The sequence below is a fragment of the Pholis gunnellus genome, assembly GCF_910591455.1.
Source record: "Pholis gunnellus genome assembly, chromosome: 19".
NCBI lineage: Eukaryota > Metazoa > Chordata > Actinopteri > Perciformes > Pholidae > Pholis > Pholis gunnellus.
In genome coordinates, this window is record NC_136546.1 from 8356533 (window position 1) to 8373067 (window position 16535).

The 16535-nt window shown below is 42.8% G+C and overlaps 1 protein-coding gene across 1 annotated transcript; it reads right to left on the reverse strand.

Moving 5' to 3' along the window:
• Positions 1-870: 870 nt before the first annotated feature.
• Positions 871-16535, reverse strand: nudt14 (nudix (nucleoside diphosphate linked moiety X)-type motif 14). Its single transcript, XM_079179922.1, has 5 exons — positions 16429-16535; positions 7435-7478; positions 4208-4272; positions 3314-3614; positions 871-1267 (listed from the first exon to the last, which is right to left on the reverse strand). The coding sequence occupies exons 1-5, from the start codon at positions 16507-16509 to the stop codon at positions 1018-1020; spliced, it is 741 nt and encodes a 246-aa protein (XP_079036048.1). The 5' UTR covers positions 16510-16535; the 3' UTR covers positions 871-1017.

Here is a 16535-nt window from a genome sequence, read left to right on the forward strand (position 1 = left end):
TGGTTTGACTTAATGAAGATTTTCTAACAGAGTTGATTTCAGTGACACTGAGTGACTGTTTAGCCCAGGGTACTATCAGAAGTATTGCTTAAAGGCTGTGGATCAGAGAAAACTAGTGAGGCATGCTTGAACAAGTGGTGGTTAAAACGCACCTCACACCTCAGTCGTTACAAGGCCCCACCATTGACTAGCATAGTTTTTGCATTACTGGATCATGGATTAAAGGAGTACTCCACTGTTTGGTTTAGCTGCGTTACCTTATCTGTATCTTTAATGGTCCGTGTAATGACCAGCACAAAAAGTTTGCTGTTCATATGATGTGTGTTTTCATATTAATATGCAAAGTTCCTCCTGCACACTTTGTAAGGCAAGTGGAACCGTTCGCATTAACACCAATAAAAATAGTAGCACGCTAAAATGTTAGCAAACCGTGGCTGGTTAGCATCACCGAGTTTGTAATGAATGCTGGGAGTTGTAGGAATGCTTGAAACATGTTTTGACAAGTTTGTTTATTTGACTGTGAGCAGAATGGCAAACGGCTTTTTTTCTTAGCCAATATCAGGTTTATTTAAATGCTTTTTTTTTTTTTTTTTTGCTGTTATAAATGCAGGTAACATTCAAGAAACCTACACTAAAAGCAGTGGAGTGGTCCTTTAATCAAGGGCAGGCAAATGAATTCAGTGATATGCAGCCATTTATAACAGATGGCACAGTAAATGAAACGATTAACAGACTACAAAAATCATCAAGAAGAGAAAAATGTGCCAGTGACGACCAGCTATGGCAAATTTGTTTTGAAGGGAAAATATTAAGACCACATGAAACTTAAAAAGGTTAACAGGACAAAACTTAAAGATACCTGTTGGCAACAAGACAAGGGGCCCACCTGTCATCATGTACCAATAAGCAAAAAGGCAATACAGGATGAAGAGCCATGAAGGGGAAGAGTGGATGTGCTGGGCCAGTGTTTGATTTAATTTGGAATAAACGGTATAAAGAATGGTTGGTTAATACTAGTTACACGTTGGTGGAGATCTTGTACTTGGGAGACATGTTATTATGGAACCAGATGAAACTAAAAACTACGCCCATGGTTTTGGGTATACGCTCGTCATAGGCAAACGTCATGGCCTCGTGCAGCGGGACTTTGACCACCTCGATGAGCTCTCCCTCCCGGGGCTCACCTCCACCTGCACTCACGCAGTTGTCATCAGACACCTCGGCGTAAAACATAGTCTGCTTCGCACCTGTTACACCTACGCCTGACCTGTAGGGGAGGAGAAGGGAAAGAAGAAAAAAAAAATGATTGCTGTGTACGCATGTTTGCAATTACTCAAGTTTTGACACAGGGTTGGATATCGTTTGAGGGTCCAAAATCTTGTTTTTTCATCATTTAACAAAATGCAAATGCATCAGTGTTTCAAGCTGTCACTTCCATAAAGAAGGGGACTTTTATTCCCTATTATTAATCCAACTTGATAGTGTCTTTCTTTAGTTTCTGTCTGGTTAACACCCATGTTTTTCTAATGCCTTGTCCCCAGTTTATAATGTCTGTTATAAATCTGTAGCCTCCAACTACATATGAAATCTATAAAACTGGTAATAAGCGGCACACCAGTAATTTTTTAAGTATTTTCAATGCCATTTTCAGCCCAACTGACCTCGGGTTGCCTACTATTAGCACAGAATGTCACCGGAACCATGCGCTGCTGTCAAAACCCCCCTCATAGGGGTCCTGAGGGTTAAAACGATACCTATCTGTTTAATGGAAGAAGCCCACACATAACAACGCTCATAGACAACACCAACAAAGCTCGAGGAGGAGTTCTAGTCAAATCAAAAGCACAGCTATGAGAGCTGTCAGTCAAAGCTGTCCAGGTGCGGCTCTTTAAACTGCTGCGTCAAGACACAGTGTGAGCTCATAATGTGTTGACAAAGACGGCTGCTTTCCCTGATGCATCTCTACAGCTCACTTACACAACCTCAGCACTTTTAGTCCCTTCTCTTAATAAGGTTGCATTTTTTTATCTTGATATAGTTCCACCAAAGTCAAACTGTATTCATGGAAATGGATGCTTTCCTTTTGGGTGCATCATATTAAGTGGACTTTAAGAAAGCTTAGAGATTTAAAAGGATACTCCACCCAGAATTTAAATAACTCAAATTATTGACAGTGGAGACGTGGTTTATGCTGCAGAAGTGGCTAAATACGTTTCTGTAGACAAAAAAAAAAGTCATAAAAACTGGTAATGTTCAGTACTCATCCATGAAGGGCTTTTCTACTTCGTTTAAAGTCTACAGGGGTGAGTGTTGAGATTTTGAACGAGCTATCACTCTTTTAAAAAGGCGTTTTTAAAAAGGTAACAACTATTGTCCCATGTTTTTGTATATAACTGACTAACACGGACAATTATTTCTAAAATTGGTCCGGTACTGAGCGCGGGCGGACAGGAGCCGCTCACGGGGTGCAATGTAATCCTATTGGGCAACCTGACGCCGTCAATTTACATCCACTTAAAGTGCTTGTTAGCTTTTTCACTGACAGTGTCTGACAACATTATGAAGAGAGTCTTGACGCGTTGCCGGAAGAAAACGGTGGAATACATCCATGGTGGAAGCACGAGAGCCAGCCGAGCAGAGCTTGTTGTGTGCGAGTACAGAAAGTGTAGCTTAGTGTTATCTCAAAGATTACAAAAAATAAACTATGGTTCATGTTTGAACATTTCCAAATTATACCAACAAAATGCTGCGGACAGCTTGGAGTGGAGAGACCTGCTGCAGACAAGGTGGAAATAATGTGATTAGCTAAAATGATTGTGTTGACCTGGCATCAGTACACACAAACGCATGGCAGGATGACGGCAAACTATCACTTTTAGTGAATGTAAATGGACGATGCCAGGTTGCCCGATATGATTACATGAAGGTTCCCGTCTGCAGCTCTCGCATTGTCACTATTGGTCAACTAGACTCTGGCTCTGGTTAAAAAATTCTGAAGTTACCCATGAATGGTCCCTGGAATCAGTCCAACTAAAGAAACAAAGCTGCAAATGTGGGTTATTTCTGAGTGAACATAGCTCAAGGAGGTTCAGAAATTATAAAAGAAAGTTATACTAAATAGGACAACAGGATATTAATTGTTAAGGGACAAGAAATCCAGTGGGAGACACGAAAGTAGATATTTAAAAAGACAATGAAATGCCTTGTCCCAAAACGTACAAAGACTTAAACTTCATCGGTATTTCCTACAGCTTCAGAACACACACACACACAAACACACACACACACACACACACACGTGCCATCAGCTTACCTGTAAGAAGTAATCCTCTTCAGTTTAGAGGCAGGCACATCGTAGCCACACTCCTCCAGCACCTCCTGCCGGGCGATCTCCTCCAGAGATAGGTCGGGTTTGTCCACCAGCCCGGCGCAGAGCTCGTAGGTGACCCCCGCTGAGGCCGGGGGCTGCTGAGAAGAGCTCTCCCCCTCTGAGGCCGTCTGGCCCTCCGGAGACTCGGGGGCAGGGGCGGCGGCTTCGGCGGCGCCCTCCTCAGTTTTTTCCGCCGACTGAGGCGGCTGCGTCTTGGCCCTTTCCCACTCGCACATGTATACAGCTGGTTGGCAGAGAAGACAGAAAATACTGTTATACCTGGGTGGAAGTAAGACGTCGTTCCCGTTACACGTTTGTGTACTTGTCTCTTCTTTTACAGACTATGAGTCATCGATTAAATGGAAAAATAAGTGACAAATGAATCGATATTGACAGGATGCATGCTAATCTTTAAAAGCTTTCTTAAAACATATTGACCACTCCCTTTAAAAAAACAGAACAAATGCCATTCTAGGTTGTAGACAAATGGATTTCTTTCAGATAAAAGGACAGTATTTTTTCAGCAAAGAGAGAGGAGAGGAAAAAACTATATCAATGCCCAGACTTCCTTGAATTTAGCACACTGCGTTGTGGAACAGTCCCTGGCGACATCTAACAAAGGAGGTTAGGCTGCTTTGTAACGGGGCCTCTTGCGCTCTATTTATGAGTCCGCATTGTTACTAAGATCCAGTAGAATAAACAGGGATTGTAATGTGCTTTAGTCAAAGTGCCCACAGGATGTACGACAATCTAGATCCTTCTGGGTGACAAGAAGAAAACGAATGAACTAGAATGCAGATTAAAGTCAGTCTCCTGTTTTGCGTGAGGAAAACTTACCTGGGCGGAACTGCTTGACGAGGACAAAACAGTGTGAGCTGGTGTTGAAGATCAGCACTGACACACTAAAGAAAAAGACACAAAAAAGGTCAAGTTCAAATAAAATCAGACAACTTTTTCTAACAGTAAATCTCGATGCATACATGATTTATTAGGCAAGATGCTGAACCCCAAATTGCTGGATTTACTGGATTAAATCCAGTGTGCGGGGAACACACGGCATTTCGCTGTGGTGGGTCCACAAGTATGCGAGTCTGAAAACCTGACACAGTAAGTAAACTGACTGCAGGGTCATACATTTTTGGGCTGAATGTGGACGTCCACACAGGCCCTCATGGCTGGATGATTTGTTCTGAAAATGAGTCTTAAAAATGTGGTTAAAGTTTGAGTAAACTAAATGAAATCAAAGCATGAACACACTGTCAATGTCAAAAACATCCACGACTGTCGTTTTTCATGCCAACCCATCGACATCCCATATGTACATACACAACTATCCTATTTACCAGCAACGCTCCACACACAAGCAGCAATTGTATCACTCCATGCTGGCAACCGAACCTCGACGACAGCCGTCTGTCCAGTGCGCTACGGGCATCAAACGATGCGGCGTTGCCCTAAACCTTTGGCTTTTGTCAACCAAATGTCTTAAGTGCTTCGACCAAAATTATACTGAAACTCAAATCCAACACAATTGTATAAAGAGCAATATTATGGAACAAGAGGACCAAATCATTCCAGATTCAAACGCTGACTCCCAACAAACAAGAGGTGGAGGTTCAGCGCTGGCACCCAGTGAATTGTAGACACGCAGGTGGTTCACCGCTCTGTGTGTGTGTGTGTGTGTGTGTGTGTGTGCGTGTGCGTGTGTGACTGTCGCTGCCAGTGGAGACTTGAGGCCTGGGGTCGGTGTTGGGAAAGCGGATGTGTCTGAGGCAGCAGGAAGCCCTGCCCTGTCTTTCCCAGGGTGAGAGGACATTATTGGACTTTGCTATTACAACTTGTTGTAGCTACAGTGCCCGGGGCTGATACTGACTTAATATGTGTCTGCAATACAATGCAGAGGCAATGTAGAGAACAAGTACGGATTGGATAATGGTGTAGTGGTACATTTGGATTTGAAGTGGGGAAACACAGGCCTGAGGCATGGAGGCTGTCCACTGAGGCAGGCCTGGGTCTTGTTGTGCTGTTCCACACCATTACAGCTGTTCCACTGAAGAGAAATGCTCTAATGGTTAAACCGAGAAGCCGGCTGAACGGACGCTCAGGACTTTTCACGCACCGTTAAGCTTTCTCCGCGGGGCTTCTGCAGGCTGGACGGCGGGAAAACTGGGTTATGACAGACATGCGAGGAGCGGGACTAAGGCGAGGACTGGGTCGCACTGCAAAGCTTCTGGTGTCAAGACACTATGATCAGGCCTTTGTTGTACAGGAAAGACATGGGTTACGCGCTAAACAATCCATCTTCTCATCCCAGAACTGAGGCAATGGCATTGCGCAAGACCAACAACTCCGGAGACACATTTTCTTTTGCTAATTGAGATATATTTGTATGCACCACATACAAAAGTGGTTAGACCTATTTTTTTATTGACTAATTTTAATGTTTTTTCATTTCACTCATAATTCCAAGTGATACATAGTCGTAGAATATCTTGTTTTATTGAACATCTCTTAATTGAGTGAGTGTAGATACCCATCTCAGTTCCTTGAGATTCACCGAAAACTTTATGAAAGCAGTAGGGATTAAACTGATCGTGCTACTTTGTTTATACATTTACAAATATACATGTATCAGCTGGCTGGGGATACATCAGACATAATCAAACTCTGTAGAGTGAAAGGCATAGAAGCGAATAAAGACACATGAGCAGGCCAACAGCCAGAGATCCACATATGCAAGGTACCATGGTCTCTTTAAAATGTCTTGCACTGGCTAAAAATACTGTCCGTCATTAAATGTTATTTCCAGTAATAAACAAGCACCCGAACGCAAATACTCCCATAAACACATAGGTGTCGAAATACCAAAGCAATGGGAGTGTTTTTTTTAGATTTGGAGATGGCTTATGAGCGCGTTCCACTAGACGTCTTGGAGGCTGTGCATTCGTGGCAGTTAGTGAAGGAAGGTCTTGGTGGGCAGAGACTTTGGATATCAACATTGTCTATCTGCTTTTTTGCCAGTGATGCAATTCTGTCGGCTTCAACAGGCTGTGAACTTCAGTGGGACGTCTAGAGGAACTCCCAAGTTGGAGACCATGGAACGTGTGATTGAAAACAAAGGATTTAGCCACTTCCTGTCCTCTTGAGTTAACGATATCTCAGGGTGAGATGTGGTTTGAGATCGACGGGCGGATTGCTGTACCGTCTGTGGTGAAGCCAGGAAGCTTCAATCACTAAATTAGATATTTCACAGCACGCGGAAATGTGACAAAAAGGGTCCAGCCGAGAAGAAAATGTTACGCGCACTTACACACAAATGCAAAACAACCGTGGATCCTTTGAATACAGGCTAAAGGGGGGATAACACTTTGCAGAAGTTCCACCTGGGGGGGGGAAGCTGGATGTTCCCATGGGCTATTTTCTTGAGGAAGTACAGGTCTGAGGTTTACTGCTTTGGCCTCGATGGAACTGTTTTTCACAGGGACCTCTCTCCGGGGTCAGGAGTGGAGGAAAGGGGGCTTAAATGACCTGAGACTTACTGCAGGGCATTAAGGTACACGGGGCAGAACAGGGAGTGGGGACCGGGGTTTTGACACAAATGTGTGATATTTCTCTTAAAGTGCCCCCTGTGAAGCTCAGGACATTTACAGCCATTGCCAAGTAGAATAACAGGGCACCAGTTCCCTGAAAAAACAAGGTCTGTTTTGGTTCGACTGCCATTCCAGTATTTGCCATATTTTATGTGATATTTAGAGGTACAGAGATAGTGTAAATTGGTGCAAATCGAGCCCCTTTGTCAATCAGACCATCAAATTCAGCCTCGATCACATTCACATACTTTAGTGACAAGCTCTTCAGATCGCAAAATGTCTCCTGACACGGACAAGCAGCCTTTTCTTTATCAAAGCGATTTCATTGGCAACGGTTTTGACAGCTCACCAGCAAGCCGTACCATCTGTGTGTGTGTGTGTGTGTGTGTGTGTGTGTGTGTTTATTCATGCACACACACACAATAAGACGGGGACTGCTTCCATCCAACAGTTGAGAAGAAAAGGTGTTTTTACCTATCATGGGTTCGCATGAAGTCCCAGGATTTCTTTGTGCCATTCTGTGAAGGAATAAGAGAGAAATGAACAACATAAGTTAAGACAATAAACGGGACATTGTGTTAATCGGCCAACACTGTGGTTTGACAACAGAGTACACAAAAAGTGTGAACACAGTGTGTATTCAGTGTAGCACACCTCCTCACTACCACCATTGCATGCGACTCGTGTGGCAGGAAGTCAAAACAGCGCTGATTTATTTCATACGATTACTGCAGAAGCAATCAGCTGCCCCACACCTGAAGCCTGCATGGGCACGTTGAAGTAATATCACAAACCACACCCAAGAAAAACATCTGCAGATGCAAATCAAAAAGCACAGTGCCGGCACCAAACAACTAAGACAAATGCAAACGTTAATGGTGGCAATAATTCATAGTTTAAGCAGGAGCCAAAACTCTGAACTTAAGTAACCGCAATGTTTGTTGCTCCTCCCTAGTCAAAACCAAATACTGCCAAATGTAATACACAGCTTACAGCAAACACTGGCAATATCATAGTATGCGTTTTGTCAGAGTCAGCAGCTGTGAATCACAACTCTGAAAAGTGTCTTACTGTGCATTTTTTGTCCCGTACATGCCTCGTTAACGGGTGATTTTTGGGGAGTCTATCACGGTTTTTGCATCCCCAGTCAAAAAAGGACCCACGGTCCACACACTGCTGGGCTCCCTGATCGCTACACAGTAAAACATGTCCTGTAGTTACAAACTGCACGCGAGAGAAGTTGTTGTAGCCGAGTGTTTAAATGCCCAGCGGTCACATCACCACAACAACAGGACGTGCAGCTGAACACTCCTTCAGTAAAATTCCAGCAGCGCAATTACAATCAAACCGCAGAGGCAGGTGTGTGCGTGTGTGTGTGCGCGTGTGACCAGCACGAAAGGGATGCGATCGCAATCAGCACAAAGATCTTAAATATATGGGCAGTGACACACACACACACACACACACACACACACACACACACACACACACACACACACACACACACACACACACACACACACACACACACACACACACACACACACACACACACACACACACACACACACACACACACACACGGATTATTGGCTCATCACTTGGCAGTAAGCGTAAAGGGACGACGCGATAACAATCCTGATAGTCCAGTTCACTTTGAGGTTATTTTCATTCATGCTAGCTGAAGAGAGGAAAGGTGTTTACAGTTCAGGAAGCAAAACTGTATGAAGGAAAAAAATCCAAATGGTGCGGAGTTCATCACTTCATTGCACTTCGCTTTTGGTGTGAAGTCAACAAATAGTTTTCCTCCACTGGTGTATAAGTGCCTGCAGCTGTGCTTCAGTCTGCACAAAGGACAGACTTTGTTTAAATCATTAGCGGAGAAATATTATTGGGTCCGATGTCGGTTCAGTTTTGTAAATCAAGCAGAAGTCTCAGTGAACGGGTCAGATGAAGGGCTGCAGGTCACACGCAAAGTCATCAAGGTCAGTAAGACCGTAGACCGTATTCACATGAAATCAGCAAAGATATGTGAATTAAACTGAAAACATGGAAAACACAGATTGCATGCTGTATAAATACGGTAAAGTTGGCCTACATTTCCGATGCCTGGAGGAAATATGGCCTTAATTTTAAAAAATGTAGGCTACACCTCCTCTCCACCCACCAGCTCCTTCAGACGCAGCGATGACAGCTTTACTAGGACAGGCTTGTATTCAGCTACAATAGATGTGCCTTCATGTGTGCCAGTGTGGCGGTGCAGTTTCAGTACCACCCAAGAATTGGGAGGAGGTGGAATGGCACGCTAATTGCACTGATAGAATCAGAAATAATAAAGTTAGTGTTGTTGCAACACGGGGTTTGAGTTGGATGTGCCACTGTGCCAAAGAGCAACTATAAGATTTCTATCTGAAAGGAAATAAACTCTCTCTCTCTCACACACACACACGGACCGATTTGACTGAACTCCTCTCTTAACACGACTGAACAAAAAGTGTAACTTTCTAAATGTAGTGTTTTCTTCAGGGCTACTGCCTGCCTTGTGTTAACCTCCGACACGTCGGACATTAAAAACTATTATAAATCACACTTTCAAACGACCGGTGCCGGACCTGACGGCTCACGTCCACGGGGCCTCAAAAGTGAAGCCAAGCTATTATAACGCCGTTCATGCATCATTAGCTGTCATGTTGTGGTGTGAAATGAGAGCATGAAGCCAAAAGTTTGTGTAGGCTAAGTTATGGTATATCGCCTCTATTTACTGGAATAGCAATTATGTCAGTCCTACGATAAAAGCTGTATGCACGTTTGAATACTGAGCAGATACTCCTGACTTTAATCTAAAATAAAGTTTGTCATCATCGTCAACGCTTGTCTCTGTCTTTTATATATAAATTGTACAGAATGACGTTTTTCTTTGAATGTTCTACAAACCAACACTGCAGGCTCATGCTGCAGGTTTACATTTAGGTTGCATTTGACATGCGATGTATTGGGACGCACTTAAATGGTTTTGTGGCCTGCTAACTAGTATGGTGGTGTGGGTATTGGAACGCATAGATCTTCTCTGGCTGTCAGCCAACAGTAAGGCGCCAACGTCATCCAAACTCCTCGCTTGTGCCGTGTCATCAAAAATGTTCTGCGTGCCCTGCGGACAGACTAGCGGTGTAATTACTCTCACATGTCAACAAAGTGTGCCGAGTGTCTTTACACGGCATCATTCCTGCTTGAGGCCAAGCCAGCCACACCCCTCTCGCTTTCCCTTGGTAAAAACAAAACTAGTGTGAAGGCGTGTGTGTGTGTGTGTGTGTGTGTGTGTGATGGATTACTTGTCATGACTGAGGCGGGGATGTTCTTTTTGTGGCTTGTTGCTTTGTTTAGCGTAATTATTGTATAATGTATGAGACAAATCCTGTCTATGAACCTCTTACAGGTAAATTGTGGGCTACTTTCATGTACACTACACTAGGGATGTCAAACACACCAACATTATATTGCTGCACACCGCACACTTACTGCAGTGCATTATACTTTGCATTGAAGCTAGAATAACAAGTGGCATCATATACTAATAATAATACAGCCATGTGACATTCCTATTTTGTTAACATTCTTTTAAGTAATGTTTTTATTAAATAAAATGCACTTCCTGGAGGATACAGCACACGTGACACAACACCAATATTCAGAAATGAAATATATGGCTTGTGGCTCTGAAACAATCTGAGCCATCGAGAGGCAATCGACTGCAGAAAATTGGTAGGCAGCCGGTGACAATGCCCATAAGTCATCCAAAAGCCCATTGAGTGTGGCCTGACCACAGTAAATGACGCAGACGGCCTGTGGTCATCGAAAGCTAGTTTAGCTCTGGTGGGCGGAGGCCGTCACAATGAAGCTACTCTGAACAAAACCAGGACGATCCAGACACAGGTATACCAGCAGCTGCTTAGTAACTGAAAAAAGTAATCACATGACCGTAATGCTGTTACTAAGTGATGCCTTACTGCCCAACATTAGCTGTAACCTGCTACGTGATTTTTGTTTATTGACATGTCAAAATGAGCTGAAACTAAAAGTTGTTTTGACTTTTTACTTCCACACAGTCCGCGTGTGGTCAAAAGCTCCGGCAACTCATGACATGAGATTGGGGGCTTTTAGATTCATCCACTTTTTTCACAAAGCTCCGTTTGTTAAGAGTGAAAAAAACAAAAACAAAGCTTATTCGGGGTGGAAGGCCAACATTTTGAGAAAAAGATCAAATATGGCCACGTTAGAGTAGACGTGTGAGATTATATTATAACACAAGAGTGTGCTGTCCTTCCTGTGTAAATGGGAGCTACAGCTTTCCCAGATTTCTAGTAACAGCGGATGATGGAAGGTGTGAAAAGATGATGATAAAAAAAATATATATATATATATATATATATATATATATACTCCCAATTAGGTCTGTCCATTCAGAAAAGCAAAAGAGAGTAACTCAAGTAACTCATCAAGAGAGTGGAAACAGGTCAGAAGGGTATTTTCCCAACAGGAAGTTGCCGAAATTAAACTTGAAAAACACCGGCAGCAACAGTACCAGTAGAGTCAGTTAGAGACTAAGAGACAGACTAACCACCACCTTGATTATAGTCTAGTTTGTTTACAGTAATCATATCAATATATCACTATAAACTAAGCAGTGAGTCATTGTCAGGATCAAACATTAAAAAGATGGAGTTCTTTTCCAACAACAACATACTGTACGAGTTACAACTACTCACTAACACACACACACACACACATACTACCTCTCTTGTATCCTGTCACAACTCACAGATGGCGGGGTTCCCCTCATTACCGGGGCCACTTGCTGAGAGAAGGGGGGCGGGGAAGGCTTGAATGGCCCAGGGGAGACAGAGAATCATGGCCGACATGGATTACTACAGAGAGATTAGCCCGTGGGGAGGGAGAGGGAGAGAGAGACGAAGACAGGGAGAGGGAGGGAGGGAGGGAGGGAGGAAGCAGGAACACTGCTACACAGGACCTTGAAATGAATGTGGTCCCTCTGGCTTTGGGCATCAGAAATGACAGACTCCTGTGTGAATGGCTATTGTAGGGTGAGATGTATGGTCTTTTAGGTGCTTAAAGTCTAATAGCCATCACACACACACACACACACACACACACACACCTCCATACACTATAAAGCAGGCAGCTGCTGCAGCAGAAAGAAAAAAAAAAATCAACTACCATCCTCAAATACAATAGCACTTTGAATCTCAACATGTGCTCTCCAGTTTTTTTTTTTTTCCCCTGGTTTTAGCTTCAGTCTCTGTCCTCTCACCAGCCTGAACAAAAGGCAGCAAGGCTATCACACACACATTACGACCAGTGAACTAATGACCGACAGAGTTTGAAAAAACGACAATGACCGAAAGCATCTGCAGCTGCACAAAACCGATCGACCGGCCATGACGTAATTACAGATCTGCAGCATTAAAACAACCTGGTTAATGGTTCCTATCCACCGAATCTAGTGTCAAGGACGCACTCCTCGAGCTCACACCCATGTGACCGTGTCCTCGAGTACAATCCACAGAAAGCATGTCGACCTCAAATCGCATCGAGTCAGCCGAGTGTCCCTCCAATGCAAAGTGACTACTTGGGAGGAATTGACCAAAGCATATTTCTGTTTTAACAAGACCGAGAGTCTGCAGCACCGTCAGCAGCTCGGTCAGGCTGTTTATAGACACAGCGATACTTTGAGCTAAACGCTCATCATGCTAACACGCTGATGTACGGCAGGTATAATGTATGATCACCGCGTTAGTTCAGACATGCTAACATTTTCTAATTTGCACTAAAGAAAAAGTACAGCTGAGGCTGATTGGAATGAATGTTATTATTTTGCAGGTATTTTGGTCATAAATCAAAGTATTCAGTGGGTTCAACTAATCTGTTGTCATTAAATCATTGTAAATATAGAATTTCAAGTTGAGTCAACTTAAATTTTAGAACTTGAGTTGAGCATGAGTTCTTCAGACTTGAAGTCATTTGACTTGAGATGATGAGTTAAAGGAATGTACTGCTGGGAGATCACTCAACTCATCAACTTCAAAGTTTAAAAGAAACATGATAATGATATTAGCAGACTTCCCAGCATGCATTTTTTTGAGTGTTGGAACTCTCCAGAGATCAGTTGTGTAGTTTGAAGAAAACATATATGATGTGTGCCTGAACTATGGTATTAACAAATAGCTTCTTATTCAACGTAATTTGGTTTAAAATCCCTTTTCTCTGTGAACTTAATTTAGTTAGTTCTGTATATTTCTACTTATGTGACCAACTTTGAACCAACTTTTCAACTTTAGTTCAGGTAACTGATGTTTTTCAGACAGCAGAGTAATGTACGTTTTTAAGTTGAACCAGCGTAAGATGTTTTACAGCGTGAATTTTAATGACAAAAATTGGTCAGCGGGTAAAACAAGAACTTCAATAAGCTTTTTAGTTAAGAGTTCCTCTCACAGGTGATAAGTGACACTAAAATACCTGCCCTAAATGGAAGTTTAAAACAAGCAGACAATTGTCTCTCCATCTACAGACACACTCGTACATATTGGGCTCATTTTACCGCCATGAATCCAACTCGAGCCTATGAAATACTATTCACGAGAGTGTTTTAAGATCATGATAGATCTCCGACTCACTGATGGAGTAGAGTGTGTGTGTGTGTGTGTGTGTGGGGGGGGGCTATATACAAGTTAAATAATTCCAGATGAATAATTCAAATCATTATAATGAATAAATGGAAGGTAATTATCCTGCTTCAAGTATCAACCTGTGATTCAATGTAAGCACGAGGCGACGGAGATAAGAGGGGTTTCCCGGAGTCAACGAGGGCCAATCACCTGCCTTGTAGAGAGAGAAGACAAAACACCAGTAAACACTAATGATGGAGAGAGCCTCTCACGCATGATATTATCTACTTTTAGAGTACTGTGTGTGTGTGTGTGTGTGTGTGTGTGTGTGTGTGTGTGTGTGTGTGTGTGTGTGTGTGTGTGTGACCAGTGGCTAAGCTGCAAATGTACCCACGGACATAAAAGGTTTGAGGAAGAGATGCTCCCTCGGTAGGACTGAAAGGCCTTTGTGGGGAGTCCCTGAACAGCTCCTCCCGAGCTGCAGAGGAGAGATGACGAGGATGAAAGGGAGGACAGGACGAGAGAGAGGGAGTCATCTCTTTTGTTGTCCATCTGCTGTCTTAGCCGTTCCGCCATTCTCTTGACAAGCTTAACCCCCACCCCACTGCTGTCACAGGTGTAAACCCCAAATAACAAAAAGAAAACCTCCTCAATGAGCTCCCCTCAACATGAGTGCCTTGCTACTTGAGTTTTTCTGATTAAACTGAAAGCAACGCTACAAAAGAGCACTTTTGCAGTTAAAGATGCAGTTTCTTTATGTTTAAAAAAGTACTTTCCAGCCCTGAGTGAAGAAAATAACCTTTATCTTGCATGTAGATATACGACATTAACCGTACTTCATCAGTAAAACCAGGTAAAATAACATCTTTCTATCGCCTACAAGGTGAGGCATGTGTCTTTAGAGTGAGTAAGTACCATGATTCATCTTCTGCACCACTGTCAATATCCTGGTTTTACACAACAGAAGCCAAGTCTATAACGCAGGAACACAGATACCGCACAAATATTTTGAAACCTAAAAATAAATTCTTCCTGGACTGCAGCCTATGTTTGGGTGAGGAAGCATTTCTCACTTTGTTGGAGACCATCAGGACACACAGTCATCACACTTTTCTTTTAGCATTCGCACTTCTTTATACACACACACACACATATATATATATATATATACACACATATATACATATGTGTATTTACTTTATCATAAACTTATAAAACACAGATAAATAAAGCATAGACATACTGATCCAGAGTCATGTTCCAGGATCACAATATCATGCCTTTCAATTTCCATTATGCGGTTAACAATATTGAGCATTTACTGCAAACCACTGAGGCGGCTAATATGAAATTTGACAGCTTTTGATCTCCTGAGATAAAAACGTACAGTTAACGAGATTTCGGTCACAGACGATTCCCTCTGCCCGCCCTGATTGCCACCATGACCTGGATAGGCAGCTAAAAATGGATAGTTGAAAGGATGGATAGACGGATGGATGGGTAGCGACTATACGTCCACCCACAGGCCCTTCAGAATGCAGCTTTTGCTAGGATAAATGTAACAAAGTAGGAGTTCTAAATCTACACAACAAACACTACAAAAGCATATAAGAGGAGATGATTCATATCAGATTGATTTCTAATTATGCAAGGTAAAAAGTCACTTTGAATGTGAATTAATAGCAAAAATTCTAGATTTAATTATGACAAAGAAACCGTTTTTACTGTGGATCATGGTTAATACTACCCTATCTGATGAACACGTGCCAATCTGCATCCCTACATAAAACCATCGTAAAGAGATCAACAAATCATGTAGGAACCGATCAACGTTTCTGGTCAGGTTCAATGCCAGGCCAACGCAGTATGTTGGTAATGATCCTTATTGTCCACTCACTATCTGATACCATGACTTAAGCAACTCACTTCATACATATTCACACTTGCATCAGTATAATGGTGTGGAAAGACCAAAAACAGCGTAAGTGATCAATGACCAAATAAGAACAACAAAAGGGTGCAGTCTGTAAAAAAAAAAAAGCAGGTTTGATAGGAACTATAGCACAAAAACCACCTATAAAAAAAAAATACTTGGACAATAATGTAAAAGACTGCAGCTGACCTTAGCTGTATGCATGTGCCTCTGAATGTTCCAGGTTATATCATTGACCTGTACTTGCACTGTCATGTGGCGAAACAGACGTTTAGAGTAGTTTTACCTCGATAAAACCCCACAGCATTTGAACGGGCAAGTCTCTACAATGTCCCACGTGTAAATGGGGAATTTATCTCAATGCAAACCTGAACTCTGAAGACCTCTGACCTGCAGACACCAACACCTCACAGACTGCATTCACACAGGAGTCAGTGTGACAGCCTGGATCAACAAGTAAGCAAGTTCACGTGTCACGTAACACTGCCAAACAGTGTTAACTACACCCCCTCCTGTAATGTACTAATGTAAAGCATGTGCTAACGTTAACGTGATGCTCCATCTAAAATACCTCTTCAGCTATAAGCTACCGTTAGCTTGCTAGCTTGTAGCTGTCTGTTAGCTGCCTCGGCTCAGGTCAAACACAGAAACACACCGCACGTGAAAACAAAGCGAATACGAGTGTTTAGTGATCGTGGTTAAAGTGACGCCAATTATTGTAGTAAACGTCTCTGTTTAAGGTCAGTTTAGCCTTCATGTTATGCTAGCATGCTAGCAGCTAAATGAATGGGGGGTTGGGCTAGCCTACAGCATCCAGTAGCCTCTGTTAACCGCTATCAGACAGAAATAACTCACCTGGTTATAGTGCACCCTGAACGGTTTCAGATAATCGGACTCTGTGCACGGAGTGACTTCAATGTTATTAATTTCTTCCATAGTTTACACTTGGAGCTGGATTGTTG